The sequence below is a fragment of the Trichechus manatus genome, unplaced genomic scaffold (genome assembly GCF_000243295.1).
Source record: "Trichechus manatus latirostris isolate Lorelei unplaced genomic scaffold, TriManLat1.0 scaffold00030, whole genome shotgun sequence".
Lineage (NCBI taxonomy): Eukaryota > Metazoa > Chordata > Mammalia > Sirenia > Trichechidae > Trichechus > Trichechus manatus.
Window position 1 is genome coordinate 20,036,275 of NW_004443966.1, and position 17,778 is coordinate 20,054,052.

General features: G+C 40.8%; 1 protein-coding gene across 1 annotated transcript in view; it reads right to left on the minus strand.

Moving 5' to 3' along the window:
* The window catches only part of EDC3 (enhancer of mRNA decapping 3), a 58,518-nt gene that overhangs the window by 18,054 nt on the left and 22,686 nt on the right, over positions 1–17,778 (minus strand). The window contains exon 4 of the mRNA XM_004374749.3: positions 4,429–4,764. Coding sequence (XP_004374806.1) covers positions 4,429–4,764 — 336 coding nt within the window. The remainder of the gene's footprint in view (positions 1–4,428; positions 4,765–17,778) is intronic.

Consider the following 17,778-nt stretch of genomic DNA (forward strand, 5'->3'; position numbering starts at 1 on the left):
ACACACAGAATCAAATTACAAGTCTGGTCCAGACAGACCCTGACCAATCCAGGAGTGACCACTGGATACCATTATTCAACAGGGCAGGCCCAGGCTGGAGGGATGTCTGACGATCCATGACTGCTGGAGAGCGCAGTATTGCCAAAGGACCCAGAAGGGCTTGGATTCCAGAGAGAAAAATTTGGGTTAAACAAAAGACTAAATTTAGTTGCTTCCTGAATGTGTTTTTGCAATCAACAGACCTATTATAACACCTCCCCCCACCCAACCACTACCACAGTTGGCAAAGAGTATTGCCAAGAGATCAAGTAAGAGCAATTAGAGAATAACGGCTTATATACTCCTGACACCACTTAGCATGCAGTTATTATGTAGGACACCACAGCAAACTGCCACAGTCAGGATCCCAAAACCCAAACCATCACCAAATGGGTAATAAACATGTTGTTCTTCTTTCTTTTGCTCCTCTAGAGCTTAGTGGAAAATAAGGTGTTTGGGATTCTAAAACATGAGTAACACAAGGCTAGGCTGGGAAGCAGAGTCCCTAGATGGTGCAAACAGTTAAGATGCTCAGCAGCTAACCGAAAGGTTAGAGGTTCAAAGCTCTTCAGAAGAAAGGCCTGGTGATTTACTTCAAAAAAAGCAGACATTGATCTGGGGTCTTAAAAGCTAGTGAGCAGCCATCTAAGATGCATCAATTGGTCCCAACCCACCTGGAGCAAAGGAGAATGAAGAACACCAAAGACGAGGGAAGTATTAGCCCAAGAGACAGAAAGGGCGACATAAACCAGAGACTTCATCAGCCTGAGACCAGAAGAACTAGATGATGCCCGCCTACCACAATGACCACTGTGACAGGGAACACAACAGAGTCCTTGATGGAGCAGGAGAAAAGTAGGGTGCAGAACTCAAATTCTAGTAAAAAGACCAGACTTAATGGTCTGATTGAGACTGGAGGGACCCCAGAAGACACGGCCCCTGGACTTTCTGTTAGCCCAAAACTAAAACCATTCCCGAGGCCAACTCTTCAGACAAAGATTAGACTGGACTATGGGACGTAAAATGATACGCGTGAAGAGTGTGCTTCTTAGCTCAAGTAGATACATGAGACTAAATGAGCAGCTCCTGTCCGGAGACGAGAGGAGAAAGCAGAGAGGGTCAGGAGCTGGTTGAATGGACACGGGAAATCCGGGTGGAAAGAAAAGAGTGTGCTGTCACAGTATAGGGAGAGCAACTAGGGTCAAAAAACAACGTATGTATAAATTTTTTATGAGAGACTAACTTGAATTGTAAACTTTCATTTAAAGCACAGGAAAAAAAAAAAAATCAGCCATGGAAAACCCCGTGAAGCACAGTTCTACTCTGACACACATGGAATCACCCTGAGTTGGCATCGACTCTATGGTAACTGGTTTAGATTGGGGAAACATCCAGGCAACTCCCCAAAACTGCTGAACTAAGCTGGTCCATTTCTGCATGAATACTAAAGAGAAAATACTATATGTAGTCTATTCTGCCATTAAACCACCCTTCTCTTCTATTAGATATGATGGGTAAGGTCCGTAAGAGCCTTCACCTCTGGGCCTCAAGGTCCTCATCTGTATAATGAGAAGATTATATTAGGTGACTGAGTGACCTAACACCCATATGTTATGATCCTAGGTTATTTCTCCAAATATTCCAGATAGTTTCTTCTGATCCTAACACTTGGATAGTAGATCCAACTAGAAAAGTGTCCCCAATTCTGAGCTACCTGAATACCACGCAGTAAAAACCTGCTTTGAGGCCTGTGCCTTGAAGCTAGAGCAGAGGTAAAAACCACCTATAGGAGAAGCTGCTCAGCAAGATAATGGCTTGCTTGCTCTATTTCCAGCAAAGACACTGCTTGGCAAAAGAGTTTCCTTTCTACTCTTATCACTGATGAGAACAAAGAGAAAAGTGAAGCTGCTGGGTCTCTCAGGCCCTTCACTGTCACGCACCAGTGCGGTGCACTGTCCCTACTCACCAACAAGCTGCCATACCTGATTTCTTGGCCAAGTATCAGCACATGTGTTTTGTAGTATGTCTGTTGATGGCAGTTCTGGGGAAAATAGTTTCATATGACAAGAAAGAACTTTTCACTTCTGTCATTAAATAAAAGAGACGTGAAGATCAAGCTGGGGAGATAGTGTGTGTAGACGGGAAAAACTTCCACCTCTCCCTTTGTCTACCTTGGCAAATGTTTTCTCAGACTCTCTTAGATCTGAGACTCTTTCCTGATTCTCACTGTTAATCTTACCCTTTTAGCCACTTCACTCCAAGGCAGACTGCAATCTCCCCAAACCCAGGAATTTCTGCAGTGTAAAAAGCTTCAGGGAAATCATACACTGCATACAACAACCTCAACAATACCACCTGGGCTACACATACAGAGCTACCAGTAGGAGCAGCTTATTTGGCAACTGAGGACAGTAGAAAAGGGAGCAGCGGCGGGGGCGGGGGAGTGGGGCGTGGGCAGGATCTGGGTGTAGTACTAGACTTGCTGGATCATAGCTGCCTTTGAAAAGCTTAAAACCTGGACATTTAGATTAAGCTGGATTCTGAGCTAGGCTGTTTGCCTTTACACAGGTGGTATGAATCAAAGGAGTTCAGCAAGTCACACTGTCAGTGCCACTTAAGAATTAGTAAAGAAGCATGCCTGCCAGAGTCTGCTGGTAAGACTGGAACAAGCTAACAGTCTTTCTCAGCCTGACACCCTGCCTTATTTTTTTCACACGGAAAGTACATGCAAGCTTCTATACTCAGCAAAAGCAAATATAACAGAGCCCCACTGCTGTCCACAAAAAAACATGTCTCTGACTTTCCTCCAAATGCCATTTAAGCTGTCTCTGTAATTTTCCCTATAACACTACTAGCACTCAAGATTTACATTCCCTTAATTCCAAACTTCAAACCAAAATGAAAATAGTGTATCCAGTTCCTTCTGTATTTATTAAAATGATAGTGATTCTCTCTTAAGATCATGCAATAACAACAGGTTTCAAATGGTATTCCAAAACACCCAGTTAATTATGTGGTTCTGGGATGAAGGAATGGGGGCAGAGATAAAGTAGACCACTTCTTCTACCACTTTTATCTACTTCATATGCCAAAGGTCTGTACTTAAAAATTTTATTTCAAGAAAAGGTTGTATTGCTAACAAAAGAAACTTAAAAATCACCAAGATAATAGAACCAGACTATCACATACAGTAACCTATGTAACTACCAAGCCACTACTTTTTTACATGAGAATTACAGCTAGCCAATTCTCAGCGACCAGGGCTAGCAGGAGACTGGGACAGTGTAAAACACAAATGTAATTTACTGAAATTCTAATTGTAGTCAATGGTTTCAAACATCCATCTTCAATTATCTTTTTTTTTTTTTTTTGTCTTATTTTGTTTTGTAGCTACAAGTAACTAGTAAGGCAGCTGAACTTCTAGTGAGATGTACAGGCAATAACAGGAACGCCAAGGTGAAAACAGATCTGAATTATTTGAATCTAGATAGTCAGCCCCTATGCCTTTAATTGCTCAGGCCACCCACACAGGTGCAGGCCATGGAACTCTAGCTCAGAATGGCAGAGGCTTAAGTTCAGCATATTCTTCAGGGCTCTGCTTCCTCGGCTCCTTCTTGAATGAGCTAGATAGTCACTCGCTGTGGTCTTCATTTTCCAGATGAGAAAACTGAGACCCTGTATGGAAGCTGCCAAACTCCTTTTGGGTCTCTGAGGAACCACTTAGACACTCCCATTCTCCATCATCTGTGGAGGCCTACAGATTTCCTGGATTAACCACAGCTGCGAACACAGCCCCACCTCAGACTGAAACACTTGTTAATTTCCGTTTTCTGATAATAGCCATCCTAGTGAGTATACGATCTATTTCATTATGATTTTGATTTGCATTTCCCTTATGACTAACAGGAGTCCCTGGGTGGTGAAAACAGTTAAGTGCTGGGCTACGAACTGAAAGGTTGGCAGCTTGAACCCAACCAGGGGCGCCTCGAAAGAAAGGCGTGGTGATCTGCTTCTGAAAGGTCACAGCCATGAAAAAAACCCTATGGAGCAGTTCTACTCTGAAACACACTGGGTCACCATGAGCCAGAATTAATTCAAGGGCAACTGGGTTTTGGTTCTGGTTATGCCTTTAATTATTAATCATAATATACTAAACAGCAGACCAGATCCTGCTAGATGTTGGATATAAACAGACATGTGGAGAAATTAGCCCCTCCAGAGCGAAAGGATACTCTATTGTCTGCAATCCCTAAAAGGCAATAATAATAGGCCAATCACCAAGCCACTTGATTCCTGGTACAAAACTCTGCCAGAATCTGGCTCTTTGTGTTTCAAACATAATAGAAAAGGAAGAGTAGCCAGTGGGACGTGGGACCTGGTGCAACTCACCTGTGCAGAACTCCTTGCTCACATTGTGGGGCACTGTGATCCTTCGATAGACAATGGGCTCTGACTCCAGGATGTTCTCATCGTGGCGGTACCGAGTAGGTTTTTCATTTGGGATGCCCCGGGAACGGGTACCACTTCTCCTCTCATAGGTGTCAATCTCCTCAAACACAGCTGCCTTGTCAAAAAGGGCCAGGTTCCCTTCAAAATCAAAATCTGTGTCTGGGATCTCCTCAATATCATCCCCGAAGCACTCGTCATCTTTATTCTTCATCTGGCCATTCTTTAAGCCACTTTTCTTTGGAGTTGCCTGATTTGGGTGCCTGCTACTAGACGACCCTGGAAAGAAATAGACACTGAAGTCAGTGTGTCCACAGAAAGTGCTCAGTGGAAGTGGAAAATACAGCACACTAGCCCTTTGCAGAGGTTGTTAACAGGAATAAAAGTGAAGATGGTAAAGGTGAGCTATTCCTAAATCAGATTAAGTGTACAAACTACCACAAACCTCATATGGAATAACAGATTTCAAATATTATTACATAACTAGTTAGTGAATACAAAATATGCAGTGCCCTGGCAATCTTAACCAGTTCTGCTCTTCATAAGGAAATGTGGTAATGAGAGAACCTTTTTTGACAAATGAATATCAGAAGAGAAGTCGAAGAGCAAGAACATAGCAGTCTCTTCCCACAGGTCAGATTCTGAATGTCTGGTAGCTACTTAAGAGAGAAATACCCCCAAAGTAAAAGCAAGCCAAGTCCTCATAACTTGAATCCCATAAAAAGATACTATTCAACTGACTCTTAAATCTATGCTTACCAAGCAAGCAACTTTCAGATTTTTAATTTGGTCTCAGGCTAGACCCCAGCAGAAGGGAATTCCTGGTTTAGACAAAAGATTCCAGATCTTGAGCCAGAGATACATCTGTCAATATAAACTGGTATTTTGGCTTAAACCTGTCTTTAGACTTTTCGGTTATCTCTTTTCTCAGAATTGTATCACTCCTGGGTAAGCAGGTAATATTCCAGCTTCTGAACCATCGAAGGATGAATCATTATCAAGCAGTTCCTGTAGAGGGCACACCAGAGATGCACACCAACACCAGAAGCCAGCCAGCCTCTGTCTCTGAGACCCTATTTGGCCACCATACATCAGCCAACTACTCCTCTAGCAGCCAAGGAAGGGGTCCCACAGAATTCTCCAAGCCATCCATTCCCAGAGAACCCCAAATTGAATTTATACTCTGGTCCCCATGGGACCAGGAAGGGTAGACCAGGTGACTGGTATGCCAATGAATCTTCAACATGGTCTAAATAAATGTGAGATAACAAGCTCCCCAGTTACTGAAAATACTCAGGTGGAGGTTAAAATGATCATGAGTAAACCCTCACACTCATACCACCACAACTAGATTTTTCTAACTCTTCTCACAGCAATATCCTTCAGTGCACCATTCTTGTCAAGGTCCACCAATGACAACCTTGTCACTAAATCCACTTAACACTCTTCATGAATGCTCATCTTACTTGACTTCTCAGGAGCAATCAAGAGAATTGACCACTCACTCCTGGAAACACTCTTCTCTTGGAGTATTCCTCATTTTCCTCTTAATCTCTCTGACCACTCCTACTCCCCTGCCCAACCTCTAAATGTCACAGTTCTTCTGTGTTTGGAACTTAACCCTGTTTCACTCTATCCTCACTCCTTTGTCACTGCTGTCCACTCCCATAGTTTTAAATACTCTCTATAATGGCCAGTGACTCCCAAATTTGTATTCTGAGATTGAACCTCTGGGCTTCAGATCCAGATATCTAAATGATTGCTTAGATGTCTCTCAAAGGCATCTCAAACTCAACATATCCAAACTTAACTCTTGCCTCTCCCCACCCCCAAGTGTGTTACTGCTCTAGTGTTCAGTAAAAAAAGTCAGTCACTATGCCAGAAACCTGCGAATCTTTAATACCCCACACACCCAATCTTATCCTCAAGTCCTCACAATTCTATTTCCTAAATGTCTTACAAATGCTTAACTCCTTCTCATCTCTAATACCATTACTAGCCACTATCTCTGTCTCCTTGACTGTCATAACAGCATCCTAACATCCACTCTCCTATCCATTCTCTACATGACACAGTGCCCTTTAAAAAATACAAATACGATTCAGTTACTCCCTTGCTTACAATCCTTCAACGGCTCTCCATTGTACTTAGGATAAAATCCAATAACCTTACCATGACCTATGAGCCTAGCATAGTCCCGGTTCCCCCTCACTCACTGGTTCTAACTTCACTGGCCTTTTCTTTGTTCCTAGAATGCACCATGCTTGTTGCTACTCAGGACCCCCAATTTTCCATACTATCATAAAATGCCAACTTATTGTACAAGGAAAATGTTAAATACTTTTACTATTACCTACCTGAAAACTAATTTGTGTTGCACATTTAAAACTGTAAAATCTTTTACTCATCTTGGGCCTCTAATAACATTTACTTAAACTTTGGCCTTTTTATTGGCCAATCTTCTTTTTTTTTTAATGGTTAGTTTTTCAACCATCTTTTATCCAACAAAAATAGCACATAAGGAGAAAGAGACTTATAAATCATTATGAAATTAAGAAATTGAAAGGTTTACCTATCACTAGAGAAAAGGCTGGTTATTGGTAAGTCCCAAAAACCACAAGGACCCAGATGAGTCTTGCTTAAACATCAATTATGTTAGAGATAAGACAATGGAATGCTCAAGGGAATTTCTGGATCTTTTTGCTCCTATTGTGAAATTTTGCTCCCTGCTAACATGTCTCCCTGACTGTCATCTCTTAATGGTTCATCTACTTATTACTGAAAAGTAAATTTCAAAACATCCATCTGCTCATCTCACTCACCCTGCAATTCTCCAAAATCCCTGATACTTGTCCAGTAGAATAAAAAACAAGTGGTATTTAAGCAGATCAGCACACTGCCCACCCCCCAACCCCCCCATCTAATGGCATACTTAAATATATCTACTGGTCCCAGCTCATTGAGGGAAAAAGGGTAGGAAGACGATGTCACATTCCTAATGCTGCTTAACACAGGGAAAGAGCAATGAACCACGAGTCAGGAGATCTAGGATCCAGTTGCTGTTCTGTCATTAGTATGTTATATAATTTTATACTCATCATCCAGCTTCTCAGGGTCTCAATTTTCTTGTGTGTAAAATGCTCACTGGGGTATCCCCAACAGAGTTTCTAGCACATAGTAGGTGGTCAACAAATATTTAACAAACTCATCAACAGCAGCAAAATCAATTACAAAAATTATTCTGAAAAGTGCACTATGCAAATATAACTCATGCCCAAGTCTTCTGTTATGGATTGAACTGTGTCTCCCAAAAATAAATGTTTTAAATCCTAACCTCTATGCTTCTTGTTATAATCACACTTGGGAATGGGCTGTCTTTGTTATGTTAATGAGGCAGGATTAGTGTACGGTGTATTTTGAGTCAATCTCTTTTGAGATATAAAAGAGATTAAACAAGCAAGCAGAGCAGAGATGGGGGAAGAGAAATGCCAAGCCATATGAAACTGCCCAGGAGCAGAAGCTCAGAAGAGAGAAGGACCTTCCTCCAGAGCTGACAGAGAGAGAAAGCCTTCCCCAAGAGCTGGCACCCTGAATTTGGACTTCTGGCCTCCTAAACTGGGAGAAAATAAATTCCTGTTTGTTAAAGCCACTCACTTGTGATATTTCTGTTATAGCAGCACTAGATAATTAAGACATTTTCTTAATGCCAAATATTGGTATGAAAAAGGGTTGTACTGATGATGATGGTTGAGTGAAGATGAGGTTTAGGTTTCAAAAAACAAGACTGACCAGAATTATGAAGGGCAGAAGAGTGGTTTAGCCACCATAAGTAGCTCAGATTGTTAACCACTATGAAACCAGCCAAAGTTTGGCTTCTTAAGTTCTATTTCCAATAATTTGATAAAACATTTAGTGACAGAATGCTGAATGCCACAGCTAAGTGCTAGGAATACAGTATATAACCAAAACATGTTTTTTAAATGTATATGCAAATAACTAAAATATAATATTTTTAGAGTTATAATAGAAGTATATATAAAGTACCAAAGAAATATGGATGAGAAAGCAGAGCTGGATTAGGAATGGGAAAGTAGGCATGAAAATACAAGGTCAGGATAACACCATAAGCAATATATGTAGGTAGGGGAAGAATAAGAGAAAAAGTCCAGTTGCAGGATTATCAATGCACTGCCTCAATACTATATCAAATCATCCCGTCAGGGAACAAGTCTCTCCCAGTGGTGTCTAATGCATCCCCGGGGGTGTACGAGATGATCCACTGGAATGCAGAAAGAAGATATTAAATATTCTATTTACTTTTTAACTAAAAACAGTAAGAAATTAAGCTTTATGAATTGTATGTACTATAGAAACTGGCACTCTTATGAGGTTACATGCCAGCCAACAGCTGCCAGTATGAGATATCTTAAGAGTGAAGTTCCAAAACAAGGAGAATGTCTAAGCACGTGGATTTACGTCAATTTTTACCTAAAGATCACAAAAATTAAGTGGTTTAAAAAGAGTCCTTTAAATAAACTGTGTATTAAAGATAATACTAATAAAGCAATCGTAAGTGAATAAGAGAATGGCAGAGCCAACATTTCACTTCCCCTATTCCTCTTATAGACCTTCTTTAGCCAGACTGAGGACGTTTTGTTTTGTCTTGTTTTTTTGTTTCTGTTTTATTAAGTTAATCTAATCAGATCTAAGAAGATGGCCTCTAAAATTAAAACTTATCAAGAAGGTTATCAGAAACATGAATTCACATCCACTTTCATTGATTAACTTCACCCTAAATGTATACTCTACATCAGGAGTCTATAAAATTGTATACTCTACATCAGGAGTCTGTAAAATTGTATACTCTACATCAGGAGTCTGTAAAATCGTATACTCTATATCAAGAGTCTGTAAAATTGTATACTCTACATCAGGAGTTTGTAAACTATAGCCTACCAGCCAAATCTAACCCACTGCCTGTTTCTGCAAATAAAGTTTTACTGTAACACAGTCCCATTCATTTGTTTACATACTGTCTATGGTTGCTTTCATGCTACAAAAGCTGAGTTAAGTAATTGAGACAGGGACCTTATGACCCACAAAGCCTAAAGCATTTACCATCTGGCCCTTTACAAAAGGAGCCCTGGTGGCGCAGTGGTTAAAGCAATCGACGGCTAACAGAAAGGTTGGTGGTTCAAAACCACCAGTGGCTCTGCGGGAGAAAGATGTGGCAGTCCGCTTCCGTAGAGACTTGTTGGTGTTAGGTGCCGTCAAGTCTATTCTGACTGATAGTGACCCCATGTACAACAAAATGAAATACTGCCCAGTCCTGTGCCATCCTGACGATAATTGTTATGCTTGGGCCCACTGTTGCAGCCACTGTGTCTGTCTACCTCATTGAGGGTCTTCTTCTTTTTCACTGACCCTCTGCTTTACCCAGTATGATGTACTTCTCCAGGGACTGATCCCTTCTGATAACATATCCAAAGTATGTGAGATGAAGTCTCGCCATCCTCGCTTCTAAGGAGCATTCTGGCTGGACTTCTTCCAAGACAGACTTCCGTAAAGACTTATAGCCTTGGAAACCCTATGGGTTCGCTGAGTCGGAAATGACTCAAAGGCGGTGGGTTTGGGGCCCTTTACAAAATAAGTTTGCTGACTCCAGCTCTATATGATGCCTCTCAGAGGTATTCTTTCCAGCTATGACTGCCATTAAAATTTAAAAAAAAAATTAGCTGAGCCTGGGACCAGTTCTTTGAATCTCTGATTCACTCAAAATGTTAAGTCAAGTGTGCCACTTACTAAGCTACTGTCTTTCAAGTCCACAACCACCCTTGGTGATGCTGGGGCTAGAACTCTACAAACTACATTTGTCCTTTGTTAGCTGGCTTCCTGTTAGGTTCCACCAATAGCGGGTACTGGAGGGACACTGGAAGGGAGGAGGAAAGAGAAGGGATTTTCTCCTTCCTGTTTCCTGGTTGTTCCTGTGAGCATTTCCATGCAACTGTCCTTTACTGGCAGGTGGTTCCAGTCTCCAGCTTTTCTCTCTGTCATGCCAGATAAAGCCAGCTTCACCATACTCCCTCAGAAGTACTCGCACCAGATCCATGAAGCCCCTTCTCTGAACTTTGAGGTTCTCATAATCCCAACCTCTTCCTTTTGTTTCCCCTTCCTCCAGGTCCATTTTCTACTTTTTCAGTCATCCAACACCGACTTAACCAATTCCCTATATTAAATTCTCTCTGAAGTAATTAGTGTGGTCACTTTTCCTTCCTGGTATACGAAGATTTTAAAAATCAACGACTCACAATTAATTCCTCTGTTCTAGCCAACGGGAGAAAGATATGGCAGTTTGCTTCCGTAAAGATTCAGTCTTCGAAACCCTATGGGCAGTTCTACTCTGTCCTATACGGTCGCTATGAGTCAGGATCGACTTGACAGCAGTGGGTTTGGTTTCGTTCTAGCCAGATATTAAATTTTTAACAAGCAAAAACTATTTCAAACCATTAATAAAATACTTCTGTAAAAATAATTCATTTAATGTTTATCAAATTTTTTAAAATTTGTACTTTCATGCCTCATATTTAATGTATATAAGTATGGTAGAGAGGGTCCCTGGGTGGTGCAAACAGTTAAGAGCTCAACTACTCGCTGAAAGGTTGGTGATTTGAACCCACCCGGAGGTGCGTTGGAAGACAGGCCTGGTGATCTGCTTCCAAAAGGTCATATCCTTAAAAACCCTGTGAAGCAGTTCTACTCTGCACACATGGGGTCACGAGTCAGAACTGATCGATGGCAACAAACAACAACAACAAGGTATGGTAGTAGAAGTCAACAAATTATGTGTAAAAAGAGTATTACTGGGAAGCAGCTAAATTGTTTTTACCAAGTGGATGATCGGCTGCTGACTGAAAGGTCATCGGTTCGAACCGACTAACCGCTCCGTGGAAGAAAGATGTGCAGTCTGCTCCCGTAAAGATTTACAGCCTTAGAAACCCTATGGGACAGTTTTACTCTATCCTAGAGGGTCCCTAAGAGTCGGAAATGACTTGATGGCAATGGGTTTGGTTAGTTTGGTACAGGGTCGCTATGAGCTGGAATCAACTCGACGTCAATGGGTAATCTTTATAGGAGCAGATTGCCAGGCCTTTTTCCCACAGAGCGCTGGTAGGTTTGAACTGCTGACCTTTTGGGCTCCCTTAAGCAACAACAGAGGCCAAAATATAATATCAAAATATCTTCTAAGTGTTGAGGGAAAACAACTATCAACCTAGAATTTTATTTTTGGCAATCTACTCCTGAAAAATTAGGCACTGAAAAACCTAGAGTACAGTTCTACTCTGACACACATGAGGTCGCCATTGAGTTGGAATCGACTTGACGGCAACTCGTTTAATCATTCAAGAGTGAGGGCAATAAACAATTTTAGACAAAAAAATAAATAAATAAAAAGTAAATTTACCACTCATTTAATACTGACAAAGAATTAAAGTATGTACTTTAGACCTATTAGAAAGAAATGGAACATAAGCAACGGTAAACAAAGAAATCAGTAAAAGCATGTAATACTGACTATAAAAACATTAATTTATAGCATTCAACAAATATTTAAAATACTGTTTGAAAGCCTACTATATGCCAGGAACTGTTTTAGGTACTACAGAAGCTTTCTTTCCTGGATAGGAAATCCCTCTCCTTTTTTCCATCCAGAAATCCAAGTAACTACCTAATCCCAAGCTTAAGGTTTATAGATAGAAGACTGTCTGATGTTCTACCTCGGGCCTTAGAGATGATGTAAAGGAGGGACAGTGAGCCCATGGGAAGAGGAGTAGGCCTAGTGTGACTTCCTTTTCTGGGGATGATGGGCAATGGCTGGCTGATAAGTCAATCAACAGTTCTTATCAGTGGTCACAGAAATATTTAGTTTTGAAGGGGAAAGTATAAGAAACTTAATGAAATATTATCAGTATTATAAATCAAATACCTAGTTCTTATTTTAAGGGACTATTTAAGCCAACGAAACCCTGGTGGCATAGTGGTTAAGTATTTGGCCGCTAACCAAAAGGCTGGCAGTTCGAATCCACCAGGCACTCCTCAGAAACCCTGTGGGGCAGTTCTACTCTGTCCTTTAGGGTTGCTATGAATCAGAATCCACTCTACGGCAACGGGTTTTTTTTTTTTATAATCACACCAACTGCTAACTGAATCGAAAATACTATTTCATCCATGAGAGTATCCTGATCGGCACCTTTTTCTATATTCATTTAGTCAAAAAATAATTTTTAAGCATCTGCTATATACTGTGATCTGTGCTAGGTGCTGGAGACTCAATGATGAACAATATAAACATAATCCCGGTCCTCATCTAATGTCACACTCAACCCTACTATCATTCTAGATCACTTCTGCAGTGTCTAATACTCAAATTGCCTGCATTTTCCAACATGAGACTTTCAACAGACCCTTGTCACAGAAGCAATTTTAGAGTGAGTCTTTCTCCTTATTGCCTATCCAACATCTTGATCCCGCCACCCTCAGAACAAAACACCATTTTTGTTAGATACCCGCCCCTCTGCCATGTGTTAGGGGAGGCTGGATGCACTCCAGCTAAGGGACCTGATTAATTCCTAAATCAACCACAGTGGTGCTCCTGCCAATAACTGATTTAAGCACAGGCATGTGAAGCAATATTAATCAAGACATGATGGGGTGGGTGTGGGGCAGGAGATCTTACAGCAGCTTCTAATAAAGGTTTCCTCACTCCTGAAAACCAGTGGTTGTTAACCAGGGGAGATTCCTCCCCTCCCCCCGGAACATCTGACAATATCTCGAGACATTTTTGGTTGTCACAACTGGTGGGGAGGTGCTACTGGCATCTAGTGGGTATAGGCCAAACCAAACCAAAAACCCACTGTCATCCAGTTGATTCCAACTCATAGCAACTCTATAGGTCAGAGTAGAACTGCCCCATAGGGTTTCCAAGGCTGAAAATCTGTACAGAAGCAGACTGTCACATCTTTCTCCCGAGGAGTGGCTGGTGGGTTCAAACTGTCAATCTTTCAGTTAGCAGTCAAGTGCTTTAACCACTGCATCACCAGGACTCCTCAGTCGAGGCCAGAGATGCTGTTAAACATTCTACAATGCACCTACAAGACGATCCCCCACAACAAAGAATTATCTGGGCCAAAATGTCAATAGGACGGGGTTGAGAAACTCTGCTAAAGATGATACATTGGAAGAGATGGTCTCTTTTCTCCTTCCGAAGGATGTTATGTCTAGATGAGACACGTGGAACTGCTAAAGCCAGCTAGTATCAATCTAAGGACGAAGCCAGTACACAAAAGACAGTATGAGTGAACAAGGCTGAAGTCCTGATTGTACTGTACCTGGAAATCCCCAACCTCTGGACTTACTGTGATATAATTCCTTTACCGTTTAAGCCACTGTTTGTAATTACTCACAGTCAGAGAATCCTAACTGATATAATTTATCTAGTGCTTTAACATTCACCATGAGCTTTTTCACAAAGATTACTCCATTAATTTTTATAATATTCTATGCTATTATCATGTATTACAGAAGCACAGAAATACTTTAAGATGGTTATTATTGTCTATCGTCACCTACGAGCCTAGAAGAAAGGAAGAAAGAAGACTCCACCATTTGTTGTCCTGCAGAACCTATGTGCCCGGCACCGTGTTAGACTTTAATATACACATTATTTCAGTTTGTCTTCAAAACAACCTGACTAAAACTACCATTCTACAAATGAGGAAACTAAGGGTGAGAGGTGAAATGCCCTGCTCCAAATTTACATAGCTAATAAATGTCTGAGTTAGGACTGGAAGTTTAACCTATTAAACTCCAAATTCCACACTATTTCCAAATATAAAAATGCGGAAACAAGAATAGGGAAACCGTGTAACTCTAGTAGAACTAGGCAAAGTTAAAAGAATTATAATAGATCATGTCCAGAAAATGAGCATACAAGGCAAAAGCAAAAAACATACTAAGAGCAGCACAATGGTAAAAGAAGGAATTCAAAGGCAACAGAATACAAGTATTGCATTTTAAAAATAACTGTTTGCTAATTAATGCTCATTGTAGATAAGGCATAAAATATGTAGAAAATTGCAGATAATTACTTAATATTCTGACGTATTTCCTTTTAGTAAAAATTTTGCATCCATGCTTGTGAAGTTCTGTATTCTGCTTTCTTTCTTAGGAGCATTTTCCTGTTCCATAAAATAATTCTTCAAAAATTTTCTATTTTATGGCTGTATAAATTATAGACAGATCATACCATTTAACCATTTCCTATTGGTGAGCTTCTGGCTATTTCTCACTCTTAATGCTATTGACTCAGCCCAAACATAGTGTCTTTGATGACTCCAGCTGAAAAACCACTTCCATGTTACACTTATAGCAGGTGGGTACTATTCGTCTAGCATTTACCTATACTACCTCCTCTGTTCTGTAGTTATCTCTGTTCTTGCTCTAACTCCAAAGAGCTTATAAGCTAACAGAGGGCAAGAACCACGTCATTCGTATCTGTCACCCAATACTATGCCTGGCCTGCCATAAGGACATAAATCTCAGCTGAATAAAGAAATAAAAACAGCCATGTTAAAAAAAAAAAAAAAAAGTTAAGAGAATGAAAAGGTTATAAAAGAAATGGCAACTTGAAATTAACTATGAGAAAGAAAGGGAGCCATCAGAAATATGCCAACCCTATTGCGTGACTGAAAAAGACAGGAAGAAAAAGTTGTCGACAACAATACAAGAGGAAGTATGAGGCAAAGGCTTCAGAGAAAAGTTCAGTCATGTCCAGTATGAACTGAGAATGAACTATCCTGGATCTATCACAATAACAGATGAAGATAAGAGATTAATTAATGGGGGAGAAGGCAGGATAAAAGTAGCAAAATGGAAAAGCATCCCCATTCAGATGAACCCCAAGCTCCAGAGAACAGGTGATAGATTGTTTCTTGAAAAAAGCTCAGAGGAAAAAGGACACAGATATTACTAAAGAGGAGTAGGCAGAGGCACAAAAACAGTTACTGGAGGAAACAGAAATGAATCAAGACTCCAAAAGGCCCCAAAACTCTGCAGGCAGCTCAGACTTCCCAAATGACGCTGCTAAAAGACCAGTCACAATGGTGCTAAAGTCGGCTCCATACAGGATCATCAGTTGCTTCTCTAACTTAAACACTGGGTTAATGCCAACGTGAAATTGTTCAGAAGCATGGGGGTGGGAGGTAGGGCGACCAGGCAATGTGGAAACAAAACACTCTGCTCAGGTTAAAAAGAAAACAAAAAACAGTTAATAAGCAGTTTATATCATGTCACATGATGAAGACCTGATAAAATGCACAAGATAAATGAGCAAACAATCATGGCAAGCTGTAAAGCTCTCTCCCAGCATGTTGACACAGCTCCCCCATTGGAAAGGTTAACAGGGTTTACAGAAGGAAATGCCTTAAATTTGCCCCTAATGATGCTGTCTCCACTGGTCACTATTTTTGGTTGTACAAACATAACTTTCAAACAAACCCAGAGCTGTGTCTTTAGAGGGCACTGGGTATTTTCGTGTGCTTCCTCTGAATGCAGGCTCTTCCATTCATTCATTTGACAAATATACACTAAGCATCTGCTATGTTCCAAACACTTTCAGGAAAGCAGAGTCTGAAAAATGTTCATTAAGCCAAAAGGAAATACTGACATCACAACTGTCAGCAAGAGAAAGATAAGAGAATATAAAATAAATGAGAGAAAAGCAGGCTAACATGCTCAGTTATTTCCTATTTTTCCCTCTCCTCATACTTTAATACAAATATTGGGAAGTCCTAGGTGAATAAGATGCCTCAGCGCTTGGCTTACTCAGCCCAAAGGGCCTGGCTCTATATTAAACTGGCCTTTGGCCACTGGGAGAGGAAAGCACTACCCTTGGAAAAGATAAACAGTGCTTCCCAGATTTCTTTACTGTTCAATTACGAGGGCCAGACATATGTCAAGACTGGAGGCTGGCTGCCTTCCTGTGCCATTTTGCTGCCAGTGTTTGGCACAGAGGCCCTTTGGCCAGGATACCTTGTAACAAACCCATTGTTGTGTAACCCTCAGTGCCACTTGTTTATTGGTTTTTGTCACACACATGTTGTAAAGGAGAACACTGCCCTGCACTTAGCACGCTAAAGGGCATCTGAAGGTCAAACTGCAAATGTTTTAGTGCCAGATTCAATGGGATTCATGAGAAGGTGCCTGAGGGTATCTGGGACCTTCTTCTTAACTCCCAAATTCTAGGCCCTGGTAATGAGTCAACCTCTTGGGCTCCAGCAGCAGTACATGTGCAGCTCCAGCAGCAGGACTGACATATGAACCACATCCAAGCAGGTTAAGAAAGTCAGTAGGATTTCAGTTGTTGTTAGGTTCCATCAAGCCGATTTTGACTCACAGTGACCCCACGTAACAGAATAGAACAGCCTCATAGGGTTTTCTTGGCTGTAATCTTTACGGAAGGGTTCGAACCATCAATCTTCCAGTTAGCAGTTGAGTGCTTAACTGTGTGCATCACCAGAGCTCCTTAGGACTTCAGTAGGATAATTAAAACTTTGCAAACAATAACTCCTAACCTCAAAATCCATCCACCTACAGTCACCTGATCTTCGACAAGGGCCCAAAGTCCACCAAATGGGGAAAAGACAGTCTTTTTAACAAATGGTGCCAGTAAAACTGGATATCCATCTGCAAAAAAATGAAACAGGACCCATACCTCACACCATATACAAAAAACATTCAAAATGGATCAAGGACCTAAATATAAAGCCAGAAACAATAAAGTTCATAGAAGAAAAAACAGGACCAACACTACAAGCCCTAATACACGGCATTAACAGGATACAAACCATAACCACCAACACACAAACTCCAGAAGATAAGCTAGATAACTGGGATCTTCTAAAAATCAAACACCTTTGCTCTTCAAAAGACTTCACCAAAAGAGTAAAAAGAGAACCTACAGACTGGGGAAAAATTTTTGGACAGTACAAGTCAGACAAAGGTCTAACTTCCATAATCTACAAGAAAAAGAACACCTCTACAGCAAAAAGACAAATAATCCTATTAAAAAATGGGCAAAGGAAATAAACACACTTCACTAAAGAAGTCATTCAAGCGGCCAACAGACACATGAGGAAATGCTTGCAATCACTAGCCATTAGAGAAATGCAAATTAAAACCACAATGAGATACCATCTCACCCCGGCATTACTGGCACGAATCAAAAACACTGGAAAT